Source organism: Saimiri boliviensis, chromosome 16, assembly GCF_048565385.1.
Source record: "Saimiri boliviensis isolate mSaiBol1 chromosome 16, mSaiBol1.pri, whole genome shotgun sequence".
NCBI lineage: Eukaryota > Metazoa > Chordata > Mammalia > Primates > Cebidae > Saimiri > Saimiri boliviensis.
Window position 1 is genome coordinate 11,812,578 of NC_133464.1, and position 16,872 is coordinate 11,829,449.

The following is a 16,872-nucleotide window of genomic DNA, read 5'->3' on the forward strand; positions in this document are numbered from 1 at the left end:
AGCACTTTGGGAGGCCGAGGCGGGTGGATCACAAGGTCGAGAGATCGAGACCAACCTGGTCAACATGGTGAAACCCCGTCTCTACTAAAAATACTAAAAATTAGCTGGGCATGGTGGCGTGTGCCTGTAATCCCAGCTACTCAGGAGGCTGAGGCAGGAGAATTGCCTGAACCCAGGAGGCGGAGGTTGCGGTGAGCCGAGATGGCGCCATTGCACTCCAGCCTGGGCAACAAGAGCGAAACTCCGTCTCAAAAAAAAAAAAAAAAAAAAAAAAAAAAAAAAAAATCTCGAGACCTGCCTGAGTGACATAGACCCTGTCTCTATAAAAATAATGAAAATTAGCCAAGTGTGCTGGTGCATGTCTGTGGTCTCACCTACTCCAGAGGCTGAGGTGGGAGAACTGCTTGAGCCTGGGAGATTGAGGCTGCAGTAAGCCATGATTGCAGCACTGCACTCCATTCTGGGCAACAGAGCAAGACCCTACTCTAAAAAATAAAATAATAAAAGATAAACATCATTTGCCTCCCCTACTATAATGTTGACATGTACAGAGTAAACACTCATAAAGATACAATCATTGAATAACTAAAGACCTGAGTGCTAAAGAATTAAGTGATTACCGATAGCCACTATGTATTCATTTAAGTGCCTGGCACTGCTTTGTTTTACATACATGTTCTCATAGAATTCTCATTAAGGCTATTAGCTTATTGTATTATTATGACAATTTTATAGAACAGGAAACTGAGACTTGGAGAAGTTAAATTAATTGCTCAAGGACAATTTGCCTTACTCTTTAGCCACTGTTTTATATCACCAAGAGGAGTATGAGGACAGGGCCATAGCATCTGCAGGAGACTTTCAGCACAGTGTAGAGTGGACTAATCACCTTCCAAACTGGTGTTCATATAGTACTTGACTGCTTTTAGAAGTACTTTGTCATAGACCCCCATCATAGTCTTTGAAAGGTAGAGAAATGTTTTCGTTATCAGCATTGAGTTGGTATGAAAGTAGGCTTATGGGACTCAGTTTACAAATGTAGTCAATAATAACTAAAGTTTGAACTTGGGACTTATTTTACCAAAATATAAAATAATTTCTTGCATTTCTAAATATTTAAAATCTTATCAGGAATCCACTGCGTGGAGGGAGGATGAGGAAATATACATGGGGAATACATATATTTTGATATAAAAAAATGGAAACTGCAAAAGAATTTACAAGAGAGAAATGAGTCATCTGTAAGGTGACGATAATATAGTCATAGCTGTCATTTTCAATCACTTAGGGTGTGCCAGATGTGATACTAGAATCTTTACACGTATTTGTTAAATTTAATCTCACAGCAGTTGAAAAGGAGGTTCTGTTCTAAATTGAGGCTGAGAGAGACTAAAGCAACACATTGGAGGTCATTATACAGCTAGGAAGTTGCAGAGTCAAGAAATGAACCAAGAACCTCTGACATGAGAGTTCAAGCTCCCAACAGCTTGGTCAGGAGCTACACCACCTGGGCAGTACTTCATTTTACTCTTTGTAACGTCAAAGGTGAAATTAACAACTCCAAGGAGGTTCTGATGAGTGAGAAATTATTTTCTGAACCACAGTAACCTTTACATTTGTGTTCACCGGTCCTGAATCGGTTTTCACCCTAGCTTTGCACACTCTTTTATCACAGCTTAAGACAGCAGATGGCTCTCTTGCGTTTTCTTTCACTTACCTCTATCTGTAAACAACTAAACAGCGTTTAGGGGGAAGTAAAATGAAAATGCAGGGATTAAGCATTGGGATAACCTTGATTATCCCAATGCTGCCCACCTCTCCAAGCTCCCTTAAAATAGGAAGCCACGTAGAAAAGAAATGACTGCTTGAGGCTCCTGAAATTCACAGCGAGAATCGATGCCTGGAGACTCCTGAGTATGCTATTCCGTGCGCTGCGCCAGGGGTCTGAACGCTCAAGAAAGAAAGAGTATCTCTCGGTTTTGGAAAAGCTGAAAGGCTTTGTGCTCCAAGGTGTGTTATTAATGTCGGTAGAAGCTGTGAAGGTTAATTTCCTTCCTACCTTGAGGGGGAAAAGTGAGAAACTGCTTTTAGGGGAGGAAAGCGTCGACCCTCACAGCCAGTACTTTTCACAGTCAGCGAACTTGCATCTGCTGGAAGAGGTTTGACTGGGGCGGGATCCCTGTCCGCGGTGCTGAATGTCAGCCTGGTCTGAGGCTGCTGAACAATGAAGGGAGGGCTCTGAGAGAACTAAAAACTGAACTCCTGACCTCCCAGTTTAAGGATTTGGCGGAAAGACTGCAGTATAAGAAAATGCCTGCAAAAATATAAGCATAGCTGTAAGAACAAGAAGCTTAATGTCACTCTTTTCAAATTAATATAGTTGGAACATGCATCAAAAGATTTAAAGAACCTTTAAAAATAAACTAGGCGTGTTGGTTGGGGAGGTCATACTAGATTTAAGAGGTCATTATACTTAACATTTTACTTCTGCGAAACACTCACTGCAAGAAGCCTTAGGTAATAAACCTGGATGCTTTAATCTTGCAGTCACTTGCAAATTCAAATCTAGAACTTCTGAAATGTACAAATGGCCTTTTTTCAGTAATGGAAACCAAGAGTAGTCACTCTTAATGTTCTGTGGGACTCATTTCAGTGAATTGAAACAACAGACACACTCGATAGCCATTTAATTAGTTATTTTCATCTCCCTATAGATGTCTTTCCCTTTTTAAGCAGGACCACAGCAACCCAACACAAACACACATTCACCAAAAATGGAAGAAAAGAGACATGAAGCAGAAAATAAAGAGGAAGAGGAAGAGCAAAACAAATAGCATGCCCTTTCCCTTCATTTTTGCTGTTTTATGAGTGACTAGGGATTGCAGGTTTCTAGCAAAATCACTCTAGCATATTCCTTTTAATAACTGTAGAAATTGTTGATGTAACATAGCAAAGTGTGGAAAACAAACTTCCAGAAGTACATGTTTTAACATTAAACGTGATATACCCGATCCTAAAGCCAATTATGCCTATCTTATATCTAAATCTACATATTCCCATTAGGTTGCATTTCCTTCCCAAAAGGAGACTTGTTGGTAAATACGGAGTGAAGGTAGGAACAGCAGCCCAGCAGTGGCTGCTCCCATGGAGGAGCTGTGGATCCCTTGCCTAGAGCAGAGGGTGCCCAGCCTCTCTATAATCTGCTGCACTTCCCCCGAGTTGCCTGGTGGCGAGTACTTTGCTGCCTATTCCTGAGACAAAGAGAAAGTGTGTTTTGGCTGAGAACTGCTCCCAGGGATGCCTGTGTAGTGTGACTGCCCTCTTTCCAGCTCTAAAGCAGTCACTGGAGAAGAAGGTGGTTGCAATTCTCTTGATTACCAAATGAGTCTTCTTTCCCCCTTGCTTCATACTGAATTTTGAGAAGTCTAGTTTGAGCATTTCTTTTTCTTTAACTGCCTGAGCTGATAGGCAAAGCAGTGTGAAGGGAAGGGGAGAACAGTAAGAAGCCTGGAGCAAGAGCTGCACTTGGTTCTGCCACTCTGGTGTATCCTAGAAACCACGGAGCCATGTTCATCCAAGCATGAAGTGTCTGTCTCCCAACCTCCTCCCCTCCCCCCGCCACTTTGCTTTATCGGGTGCCCTCCACTGCCGCTCTTTCTCTTGGAACCTCACATTTTCAGTTATGCAAAAGAGAACCACTGTCGGGACACAGACAGAAAATCAAGGGGAGGAGACGGTGGCTGTTGTATTTGAATTTCAGACACAGTTCAGATGGCTTTGCTCCCTGAGAGAGCTTCTCTGCCCAGGGACGCCAGAAGACGACAGCTCAAATTGGAGTGTCCTGTCTGGCTGCTTTTCGCTGTCACTGGAATAGTGTGACACCCTCCTCTGCCCCTTGTATTTCTGCCCTGACTTCTTCAATATTCTCCTGGGCGATTATCCTACCCAGCTGCTGTTCTGTAGCAGCTACCGCGGCTGTCATCTCCTCCTACCAGGGCTGGGGAGCAGATTTGGGAGTGGGGTCTTTCTATCTAGCCTGATCACATCTTTTCTCCTTCCCTTCCCTCCTTTTTGCTCCCTGTAGCCTTTCAAAATGACAAGCCTACCCTTCCTGGCAGCAGAAGGGAGGATCCTGCAAGTTTGGGTGGACTAGGTGAGGAGTGGAAGCGCCTCCCTCCTCCCTCCACCCCGGGGGGTTGGGGGGTGGGGGGCGTTGGTGCTGAAGGGATTAGCAGGGAGGGCGGAAACCACCTCGCCCTCCAACCGCTGCTGAGAGTTTCTGTGCACCGAGAACCACGTTAAGACCAAGAAGCCCCAACCAAGCCTCGGAAGCCTCGGGAACCAGCGAGTTGCATCTAAGAAAAAGCACCCCGATGTTCCTGCAATTCCACCTGCTTTGGCTCAGCCTCTTAGCACCCCACCCCTGCAATCCATCTTAGCTCGCTTTCTTATGATTTTAAAATCATTACTATCTATACGTTTTGTTTCTTTCTGAAGAGGTACATCAGGAGGGGGACCACATAGGTGGAGGGGGTGTAGCGGGGTGGGAACGGAGCGTTTGATTAGAAATCTCAGGGGAGAAGATTGGTCTCTCCAGATGCTGATTTCCAAAGCACTTGACAATCACCGGCAGAAGCCCAGAGCGGGCGGCGCCGGCGGCCGCACCGGCCCAGGGGCAGCTGGAGCCCGGCGCTGAGTCCTGCCCAGTGCGACCCGGACCGACGGACGCGCACAGAACCTGCCGGGACCCGCCCTCCAGCCCGCGCCAGCCCAGGGAGCCGGCAGCCCGCTCTACCTCCCTCCCGGGAGGCGGGCAGGGCGAGGAGGCAGCGCGAGTGGCGGTGGCGACCCCCGCGAGGGCTCAGGCGACCAGTGGTGACCAGCAGCTCCCAAAGCCGCGGTCCCGCTCTCCACTTGGACACGGCCAAGCGGCGGCGGCCACGACCTCCGGCTCCCCGGGATCGTCCGGCTGCGCCCCGGGCGCATCTGCGCGCCTGGCCCTGCGCCCTGAGGTGAGGGCGATGGGTCCCAGTCGGGACTGAGCACTCCTTCCCGTCTCCCCAGACCCGCCTGGCACCCCCTCCTCTGCCCCAAGGGCAAGCCGCAATCCGCTCCGCCACCTTCCCCTCCGGTGCCCCAAGCTCGCAGTCCTCCCGCGCCCTCTCTCCCGGACCCGTTCCTGGGGCCACCATGGCCGCGGCCATCGCCAGCGGCTTGATCCGCCAGAAGCGGCAGGCGCGGGAGCAGCACTGGGACCGGCCGTCTGCCAGCAGGAGGCGGAGCAGCCCCAGCAAGAACCGCGGGCTCTGCAACGGCAACCTGGTGGATATCTTCTCCAAAGTGCGCATCTTCGGCCTCAAGAAGCGCAGGTTGCGGCGCCAAGGTCTGTGGGGGTCACGGTCGGGAGGTGTGCCTCGGGTCACTCCCTCCCCGCATGGACTGAGCTTCCCCAGGCTCCTTCCCTCCCTAGGTCTCCCCGTCCACCTCGGGCCAGGCCTCCCTTCCCCGCACCCCGGGCGGGCGGGCGCCGTCGTGGGGACCTGGGAGTCCGCTGTGGGGCAACCTGTAGCCGCCGAGAAGTGCAGCCGCCGTAGCTGGCAAGTTGGCTGCTAGTTGCCAGTGGCTCCTGCCCTCCGCGTCCCTGCGGGCTGGGCTCTGGGAAACCCGTTTCCACGGAGTCTCGGCTTCCCTGGAGGACAGAGTCTGGATCTGGAACGCGGGACACCCCTTCCTGCCACACCCGGGGTCGCTCCGCTGCTCCGAGCAGTCTGATCTGAGCTGGCAGGGGTTTCTATGGGGTTGGCCTCACTTGGTCTCTGGGGTCTCCTGGAAACCTCCTGGGTTCCCAGACTTTGGCCAAGTGTGGGGATCCTGGCGGTGCCCCCAGCGGGGGTTGCTGTGGAAGGAGTGGAGGGTGTGTGAACTATGGCCCAGTCCGCTGAGGTTTAGCAGTAGATACCTTACTGCGCAGCCCCCGGCTCTGCAGCCCTTCAATCAAAGCCTAGGATGGGGACAGGGGCGCAAGGAGTTTGAGGAAAGAGTCTGAATTCTGGTGAGCAAGGGGGCAGAGGTAGAAGTCCCTAATATGTGTCAGTTATAATTGAAAAACTGGCGAATTGCCTGAGACACAAGCCGCTACTATATAAAGGTGACTAGAATAGTTACCTTACTACAGGTATTTGTTTGAGAAACTAGTACCTAGGGTGACCTTCTTTCGCCGCCTTTGAAATGCCAGGGTCTGAGAAGGCGTCCTACTCAGGAGCCAGGCGCTTTTGTCTCTCTCTGCCTGTCTCTGCATCCAGTTGCTTAGGCTGGTTGTTTTGAGAGCATGTGGCGTGTTCGGTGGGGGAAATAGACATTGCTGGCTTTTCATAACCAAGTGGGGTTGGTAGGAAACACTGAAGAATATATTTACGTTAATGGGAGTGCATGTTTGCCCAGCACATTACATTCTCGGCTCCCAGCTGTATTTGTTTTAAATACCCTGTTGTTCCAAAGACGGGGGATAGAAGCATAAGCTATACATGTGTTTCTCTGTGAGTGAGTGTGTGTCCTTACATTTGCAAATTGATGACCAAAAGTTTTGATCCTTTTTATTTGTTGTTATTTAAAAAAAAGGCGAATGTTAAATATTTTAAAAGGACAATTGCTTGTTGTCACATTTAAGAAATTGGAGATTACTTGCTTTTACTATTAAGCTTAAAAGGCAAAGATAGGAAGAAAATCAGAATGGAAGTTCTGTTAGAGAAATAAAATATAAATAAAATAGAGACTTCTTGTTGGAGAATTTGGGGTTAATCATATTTTCAGACCAGTGCCTAGAGCCTTATCCAGTCCACCTTGGTGTCATGAGACCAACTCGACTGCCTTAATCACTGTTGATAGATGGAGGATCAACCCATTATGACTTAAATTTTGCTTTTCCCCTTATGTCATCAAACAGATTCTCTTTTAGAATATGGTTTCCACCACATAGAGCTCCAAATTGGCTGTCTACTTAAAGTAAATTAACACACTGTCTACTAAATAAGCTTATTTTAATATAAACAATAATTAAAACTTATTGTATATATTCCTTAAGAATATAGTGAGTAGATTATTTTCTAAATATGAATAACAAATGTTTTGTGCCATATTGGGTGGTGAAGGAGGATTTGCTTTACACTTGATGCATTTTAAGTTGGGGCTTTATTTTTTTTTTTTTTTTTGGTCAGTATAGAAAGATAGCTGAGTTTTCTAGTAGTCCACTTCTCTATTTTCAACCCCGACTGCTCTCTTGGTAATCCTGATTCTGAAATGACAAGCAATCTTCAATGTTCTGTAAGAAAAATATATTTGAGGTCATTTTCTTACCTTACTTTTGACAGGAAAATTGAAGAGAAGATATGTTATAAGGAAGTATGATGAAAAATTGTTTATTCTTATATTTCTTATATATAAATATATATATTCTTCAGTGGAGAAAAATGCAGATGTATCTCTTGAGTATCCAAAAAGGATTAATTTGTTAGCATCACCGATTTTAAACAAAACAAACATTAAGACTTTATGTTAACATAAATTATATATTGACATATAAAGATGTGCTTTCATATTATTATATGTAATATTTATTTAATTAAATATTATTTTAGGACATGTTTAAGCATATTTACCTTCTTCTGACACAGTCTTTACATAGGAAACGGCCCTCATAAAATTTTAAAAATCATATTTGTTAATGTAAAGATACAACTTTTAAGTCTGATGGGTTTATGTCTTTAGAGTTGAAAATAATACAACAATTATTGAATCATTACAATCTGTTAGGGTCTGTTGCAGGTATTATATATGTACAGCAGTGAATAGAAGAGTTGAAGTTCCTGCCCTCAAGGAACTCACAAACATGGGGTAGAGAGTCATTGCCTATGGAAAGAACAAATTAATAAGAAATTATAAAATTCAAAGTCCTATAAAGCATGAAGAGAGCTGGGATAAAGAATTATTGGGGAGAGAGGGCTGGAGAGAGGGATCTAATTAGATAAAGTAGTCAGCGTGGACAACACTGGCATCCACAGGTTGAGAGCTGACAGGTAAGAAGGATGCAGAGGTTTTAAGAGGAGGTGGAAGGAGCAATATGTGTGCAGAGACCTTGAGGTGGAAAAAATCTTGTCTTATTGGGAGAAAAAAAGAGGCATAGAAATTTTAAGCACATTATCAAGTAGAATATATTTTGATGTGCTTGCAAACAGAATAAAGAATAGCTCCACATTTTGTGTTTTGGGGAAGGGTAATATACATTTTTAAATGTAGGGTTTTAAAAAATCCTTTATTAAGTAGTAATTTATTTTAAATGTAGGGTTTTAAAAAATCCTTTATTAAGTAGTAATTAAGTAGTAATTTATTACTACATACTACTTAAGTAGTAAGTAGTTATGAAAAGAGTATTGAGTTGGAGCCCTGCACCCACACACATTCCCATCTCCATCACCCCTACCCCCGTAGAAGAGTGGTGTTTATACCAGTTGACTTACTCTTACGAAGAAAAGAAATTTGCAAGATGGCTATTAATGGTGTGGTAGATACCATGACTGTGGCCCACCTTTCCAAATTCAGCTCCATCTACCCTCTCTTGACCTCCACAGATTTCAAACACAATTCAGTCCCATTCCCCCACCCCCACCCCCAAAATTAGTCATATGCTTTCAAATCCTTGTCTTTTTCTTCCTGCTTTACTGTGTGCCTAGCATCTTCTCCTCACTTCTACATTCACCTGTTGAAATTATGAAATTACTCTCATTTTTAAAAGCTGAGAGAAAATGCCATCTCCTCTCAGAAGCCTTCCCTTATTGGATAGAATTAAAAATAATTCTCCTGTGGCATTTTATACCTCATTGTTGTGGTTTATACCTGATCATAATGAATTCAGTACACATACTCAACTGATTGTCGGTAAGAAGCAAAGTCTGCATTTTCTGCATCTTCATAGCCTCTCAAATCTTGATAGAGTCTTTGCCATATACTGGGTTCTCATTGCCCTTGGATTGGAGTGAAATAAGGAAGGTCAACAGGCCCAAGCTAAAAAAGAAAGTATCCTTGAACTAGAGTGATCTAACTAGATAATTTTAGACATAAAAATACTTTTCAAATTTTATACATTCTTTACTTTCCCTAAATAAATATAATTATACCTTTTTACAAAGAATTAGAGAGATTACGTATTTGTGGGTTATTTATAGGAATGCTTGAATATAAACCTCATTTAAAGCTTAATTAATATATGAACATAGATGTGTAGAACATATATTGATTTAGTCAAAGAAAGGGGAATTTACAAGGAAATCAACAGTTTGCAAATAGTTTTATTATTTGGAGTCTTTTTTTTTTTAAATGAACAGTTGAGGAAAATCATTTTATTCAAATATATATCTATGCAACAATCTTGCATGTTCATCACATATTTGGAGTCTTAACAAAAAATGAAAACTGAAGTAGAAACTGATTACAAGGATGTATAATGAACATTGTATCCCCAAAAGTGTTATGCTTTTATTATGAATTTTTCACTCAAACAAGAACCGTAATTGTTCACAAGATAAAAACCTTTCTAAATCTTTGGCATGGCTGCTAATGCAGTTGTTTCTCAAGATTTAGGGGGGGCTGTGATCATAAGAGCTATGGTATTAGGTGCCATGTATGTTTAATCAGTAGGTGCATGGGTTTCTTACTAACATTTTAACAACATAAATTACAGTATAAATAAGGAATGGAAAGTGAGATGCTTAAAATGTGTTTTCAAGTTAATGCATAATATAAAATGCAGAAATATATGTACACCTACATAAACAAAACTGCTTTGCTCCAGTGTGATAGTGAAATTCATCAGTCATCCTAAGAATAGTGTCCTTCCTTTTTATAAGGTGCTGTGTAGGGAAAGAAGTGTCCACCCTCTCAGAAAATAATCAACAGCAAATAGTCATCAAAAAACCACTTCTTTTCGTGCTACTGTTTCGTGTCATTACCATGTGCACATACAGTGACCACATGCTTGTTTATTTTGGCTGTTTAGGTTAAACTAAAAGAAGGGAACATTTTTCTTCAAAGTTTTTTTTTTTTTTTTGGAAGGTATTTTCTCTTTGGTTTTGATTCTCTAAGGTCATACCCATTGGAGTCACTATACATTAATACCTACATATTAATAACTGTCACTAACTTTTTGATAATTATAATTTTATTATGTGTTTGTTATATTAAGCTTAGATCAAATTGTGGCATTCTAAATGAAAATGTTAAGTTTCTTTGTTTTGTTTTAACAAGGGGCATATTGTAAATGCCATTTCTAAGGGGGATATCTTATGAGAGTATTACTGGATTGGTCAATGAAATAATGTTAGAGACAAAAAGGTATTCATTGTTTGTTTATACATTTTTTTTCCTGTGGCTTAATTGTTATGATTTCACAGTCCATATTTGCTACAGGTTTCTGAAAATGTTTAATACCTCAGTAGTTCAATAAGTAAAGTATAAAATAGTGTAGCAGGTTAGGTATAATATCATTAAAAACAAATAACATGGTTTGTTTTCAGTTGAGTTTTATCCATAGATTGAGTTGAGTATATATATACCAAAAAAACAAAAAAAAAAAAAAAAAAACTTTATGGCCAATTTCTTTACCAATTTCTTCTAGTGAAGAAATCTTTTGGCTTTTCCTAACAAGATTTCAGATACACCAAACCTTCTGTCCCAAAGTTACCATACTAATTATAGATTTCACTTTACATTTTGAGTTTGAATCCTTTTACATTTAGCCCCAAACTTCTCATTTTTGTTAGTAATTCCATTCTCTATGTTACTGTGAGAAAAAAATATTTTCAAATTCAACAAGAACCTCTCTTCTCTTTGGTGTAAAATTATTTCTTCTAAATTTTATTTACTTATTTTTTAAAAAAAGTGGTAGAAATTTAAAAGGAAAGCTTTCTAAATATGATTATTTAGTTATGGAATTCTATATTTTTCCTTGACATAATTTTTATTAATTTCTTCCTAGTGAGAAACTTTAGCCAAAGAGGACTATGATATTTAGGTAATACAAATGTTACGTAATATTTCAAATATTGTTTTAGCACCCAACAACTAAAACACACACACACACACACACACACACACACACGCACACAAACGTGAATCCAAATTTGTAAGAGACCATTTCAGGATGCCAATGCAATTTAAAGCCAGTTACAGTGTTTGCATTAGAAAACAATTAATTTAGTAGTTTTTATCTATAATGGTCCAGCATTCACTTTAAGAAACTCAGATCACATGAAAATGTCACCATTTGATGTTTACTGGGGTAACAGGGTAACAGCAGGGATGGGTAGAAATCCAGAAACAGTGTCTACACCATTTTATAATAGTTACTACTTTGTCATTCAGAAAAATGTCTCCTGTCATAAAATTGTATTTTGTAATTTCTTTTGTGGAATGTGTGTTTCTCCCTATGATTTTATAGTTTTTGATATTGGGATTGATAGGAACCCATATGGTATCACCATAGGGAATGGCCACTTCAAAGTCTTTGTCTCACCAGTACATGGTGTACAACTAACACTTCACAAGAACTTGTTGAATGAATGAAACATACCACATTTGTCAGGACATACATGCAGCAGAAGCACAAATACCGGTTGAGATCAATGAACATACAGCAATGGCTATAATTGAGTAATTATTAATGCATTTAACAACCAACTGCATGACACTCTGTGTCAATTGAGTACTATTTAATCTTCACAACAAACCCATGTGGTAGGTACACTACATTATCCATCCCTTAATACACTAAATTATTATCCAGTAATGGATAATACACTAATATTATCCATTCATTCATTTTACAAATGAGGAATCTGAAACAAAAATAAAAAGCTTGCATAGCTTTAAAGAGTGGTGCTGGGATTAGGAGGTCAGCTAACTGGTTAGTCCAACTGCTTGTCTACTATTTGCCTGCACTTATACAGCTGATTTTGGCTGAAGAAATATACACAGACACATTGGTCCTACTTTAAATTCACAGTCAATAACCACAGGGGGGCCCTTGGTACATTTCTTTTTTAAAATCCATTTTCGTTTAGCTAGATCATACGTCTTACCTTCTCTTCAAATCTCTTATGTCTCCTTTCTCACTTCTACTCTCAGCTATGTCCTTACTTCTATTTGTCTGAGAAAATAGAAATAATAAGAAATATATTCACACACTCCACAACTGCTTTTATATGCCTGTCTGCAGATCGGTCTATTTACTCCTCTTTTTATTTTTTTACTGAACTTGGGGATAAACACTTAGTGCTGTAATCTAAGATCAAGACCTCCATCTAGTATTAGATCCTCTCTCCTACTCAGGGTTATCAATCCAATAATTTTCCTTTCTTCTGCATCATCCTACTATATTATCCCACATCCTCTTATATTATCCTCACTAGCATTTAAATACCTCTAATATTTAGAACATCTTGAATAATTATCCCATCTTAAAAAAGAATCCCCTCTTGATCATGCATTTCTCTCTAGCTATTGAATTAATTGCCTGTTATTGGCAAAACTCTTTGAAAGACAAGTTGCGACTCCCCTTCTCCCATTCTTTTTGGACCCTTTCTAATCAGATGTTTGTCCCAACCAACAAACTGGTCTTGTCAAGATGATACATGGGCTGCAATGATCAAACTCAATTTTCTGTTTTCAGTCTTTATCCTGCTTATATAGTATTTAGCATTCAAATTTTTGTAACAAATTTGTATTTTTTTTACTGTAAAGTGGTAAAGTTAGCATCAAAATACTATTAACCTACTATTTACCACACCAGTACTCTTTAAGTGGTCATCTTTTTAGAGTGACAATATATTTGGGTTTCTAATTGAGTGTATTAATATGTTAACTATTCCTTGTGACTTGATGTTCAGCCAAACACAGTACTCAATTGGTATTCAGGTACCATTAGAAGGCAATGCTTGGTGTTTGCTTACTTGGGAAGAATATTCCTTTCATTACATGTATTTGTGTTTGGACAGAGTGATTTGTCTCTATAAAACAAGAGGAAGACCCCAGTGTGTAGTGCTCCCCTCCCTGTGTCCTTGTGTTCTCATTGTTCAGCACCCGCCTATAAGTGGGAAGAGATAGCATGGGGAGAAATGACAGATACAGGTGAGGGGACGGAAGGCAGCAAAGCACACTGCCATGTGTGTACCTATGCAACAATCTTGCATGTTCATCACATGTACCCCGAAACCTAAAATGCAATAAAATAAAATAAAATGCAATTAAAAAAAAAAAAAAAAAAAAAAAAAAAAAAAAAAAAAAACAAGAGGAAGATGAATGGTCTTTCTGAGAATTAGTCCTTACATTCAAATATAATAGATTTGTGATTAAGCAATTGCTGTTTTTCAGGCTCCTTAATTACTATCATGGCAAATAATAATTGGCAAATTAAAATATTGGTTAATTTGCTTAATGATAAATATCACTCAATTTCAAGCATTATATAGAAAGAAATAGTTATAAACTTTCGAAGGGCCAGTTACCATAGTAATTTTCTCTACGTGGAGTGTTTTCATGGATACATTTGCTTCTTATTTTTATTCTTAAGGGTTTCAAGTAGTGCTAATACGTTCTACTTCTTTTATATCTACCTATTATATAGAGACACATAATTAAGATAATGTTTTTACATTTATGTTTTTGGTTTTTCTATGTTAATTTTTGTCAAGATGACCAGTAGCTTCTAAAGTGTAAGCAAATGGCAAAGAGCTTGCAATTAGAGTAGAGGAACAAATTTGCAGAGTAATATTACCTCTTCCAGTGAGATTTTCCAGGGGTACATGTAACTACTGGGCTCAATGACTAGACACGAATGCTGTATCTTTTTTCAGGAAACTCTTGAATGAAAAATTGCTTGTTTGTTTTCTTTAGAATCCAACAATTCTCTTTCTTTAGAAAAGGCCTTTAAAATAGTTCAAATCTCATTGCTTAATGTCTTTTTATTCCACCACATGCCTCATTTTTTCTCTTTGAATTTCTGTAAATATTTCCTGCTTATTCTCGGATACATCATGCCCTTTAAATATTTGTTCATGGCTTTTTTATTCTTCCTACCATTTGGCCAACTTACAATTGTTTAACTCTATTAATCTTTCTGCATAAGTAAATGCCACCAGCACCTTAATCATTTCTGCGGCTTAGATTGTTCAATAATTACCTTATCTGTATTCCAGCAAATGAGAAGACTGCTGTTTTCATGAAGAGAATTTCATGCTGAGGCCAAACTTGGGGTAGGAAAGACTGAATGCATTGGCTGTCTCCCTTCTCTCTAGGGTGGGGTCTGATTTGAATACAGGGATGAAGATATTGGACAAATCTGTGCTAGGTAGAAGCAGTCTTACTGGTTTCATACCTGATGAATTAGAGGAAAATGTAGGGAAAGTAACCAAACATCTTCATTGTATCTGCTTGGATTAGAAGTGTTGTATATCACTTCTCATGCTTCTCCCAACAACAGAGTGTAGTTGGTATTATTTTCATTTCATGGATGAGAGGAAGTGAAGTAATTTTTCCAGGAACTCAGAGTGGTCACGGGTATATTTGAACACAGATCTGACTGAGATAGGGTACAGTTTTAGAATTAACTAATCCTAAATCATAATAAAGGTCAGCATTAGATTCTAGTGTCTTCCTGGATGCACCCCTAGAATGGGCTAGAATGTCAATCACAAGGTTTTCTCTATTCATTCCTACAAATTTAGCATTAGAGAACATGAGGCAGAAACTGGGACAGTAATGTTACAAATGATGACCACTTTGCAGAAAAGAGCCTTCTCCAACTCTGCCTTCACTTCTTTCTGTTCAATGCTTGAGACACCAGTTTAAAAAGCTGTACAGGACTGCAGAGTTCAGGCACATCTGTTCCGTCATCTCTTAGACTTTCCTTTTAGAGTAAGCCGCTAAAGAGGGTGAGGCAAGGCTGAAGATTTCCTTTAAGATTTCGAGTGTTTCATGTTTGTCCAACTTTTATTTTTGACATCCCAATGCCTTTGCATTTTGGAAAATTATAAAGTTACAAAAGTTGCTGAAGTTTTGAGAATATGGCACTAATGAGCAAAGGTTTCCTGTTCCCACACTACTGCTGCTGAACTGACACAATTTTTATCATTAGAAATGCCCCTGGTGTCCAAACACTCCCATAAATTTTACCGATTTTACTTTCTGCGTGGTTTATTGTTGTACGGTCAAGTGAAACTGAGATGCAGAGTGCACTATTAAGTACTTTTTGCAACTTTCTGTAGTAACAAATCAGGCTACCCTAAATGTAAAGGTACAATGTTTGTATCTGTGTGGGATTTTCTTTTGCCCCATGGTAGTAGTTATAAGGAATTCTGCAGAGAATCTCCCCAGGAACCTTAGTTTACAAGCTAAGTATTTCCATTTGTTCACTTTTTGAAAAAGAAAACAGCATTTTGCAACATCCGTTTTTAAGCACTAACTAGTGTCACCATAATTGGCTAAACTTACGTTGCTATTCCTTTTATTTTTAAAATTTTCTACAAAATTCTCATTGGCATCTCCTGAGATAGGCCTGTTGATTTTTTTTTTCTTAAAAAGTGAATGTAAGAAAATACCCTAAATCTCACCTGCATTGTGCCTCACACATTTCTATCAATACTATTCACCACTATCCTTACTAGAATCCAAAGGTCCACACACAACTGCCACCATCCATGCCATGGTGGGTGCTGGAAAAGCCCTGGACACAGACACAGAACACTCTGGGTCTCATCCTGCCACAAGCTGGCTGGAAAACTTGGGCAGGTCTGTCAACACGCAGAGACCTCTGTGCAATGACTCCACTGAACAAGACAATTTGAGAGACACCTCTCAGCTTTAAATTCTTCTTTTGCACACTGCGTAGAGTCCCTCATGAATTAGGTCTTAGAACATTGAGGCAGAAGTGTGTTTCTTTGCCACAGGAATTACATGTTACATTAAAAGGCCATCTACACTGTGGTTTTAATTTGTAGGATGGACACTTTAAAAGCCCTGACTTCAACGCTATGCAATCTATGCATGTAACAAAATTGCACCTGTACTCCATATACTTAACACAAACAAACACAAAAGGCCCTCTGGAGATGAGAACTGTCCTCTGGATGGTGATGGTCTATGTTGAGTGTCCGTCTCCCTGTCCCTGCCTCACCTCATTGCTTTAGGGTTGGCTTTGACTCCACGCTTCCTGTTGGCTGCTCATTAAATGCAGCCCGAAAATAGGTGGTTAATCATCTTTGTATTTTCTATAGATTCTATACATTTGTGGCACACAGCCCTCCCTCCTTCCCTACAGTCACCCTACTCTATATTTAGGCATATAAAAGCTATAATTTTCCTATGTTCACAGATTTGAATATTGAGACAGGAAAAAAAAAGCCTACCCAAGTCTCCACTGAAAGTCTGTTTAATGCCTCCTAGCATTTATAGAACTCAATTCTTCCAGACACTTTGTTTTATCTTAACACGTCTCATTATTTTCTTCTAGGGTTGGAATCTGCACAGAATTGTTTTTTAAAGTCCTACAGTTTGTGTACATAAGAGCAGTCACATTAGGTGCAAAGTTAAAACCCATTTAAAGAGAATAAAGCTTCAACAAGGAAATATGGAAATAATGACAAGCCTGGGAAAAGAGGTCTAATTAACATCAATGACCACACACAAAACACACACATGCACATTCACACACGTACACATACACACACACACAATTAGAGTCCCCACAACTCTGGTCTGTAATTTAAATGAATATCAAATTGCCTCATAGCAATTTCAGATCTTCAGTCTGAAGTTCTGGTAGGTCAT

At 40.2% G+C, this 16,872-nt stretch overlaps 1 protein-coding gene across 2 annotated transcripts in view; it reads left to right on the forward strand.

Annotated features, from left to right (window-relative positions):
- FGF14 (fibroblast growth factor 14) overlaps positions 1 to 16,872 on the forward strand; it is a 675,796-nt gene that overhangs the window by 468,055 nt on the left and 190,869 nt on the right. The window contains exon 1 of one of the 2 annotated variants that reach the window (XM_003928230.4): positions 4,551 to 5,383. The exons of the other annotated variant lie outside the window; for it this stretch is intronic. Coding sequence (XP_003928279.1) covers positions 5,191 to 5,383 — 193 coding nt within the window. The 5' untranslated portion in view covers positions 4,551 to 5,190. Of the gene's footprint in view, positions 1 to 4,550; positions 5,384 to 16,872 lie in introns of those variants that run through there. 2 annotated transcript variants of the gene reach the window in all.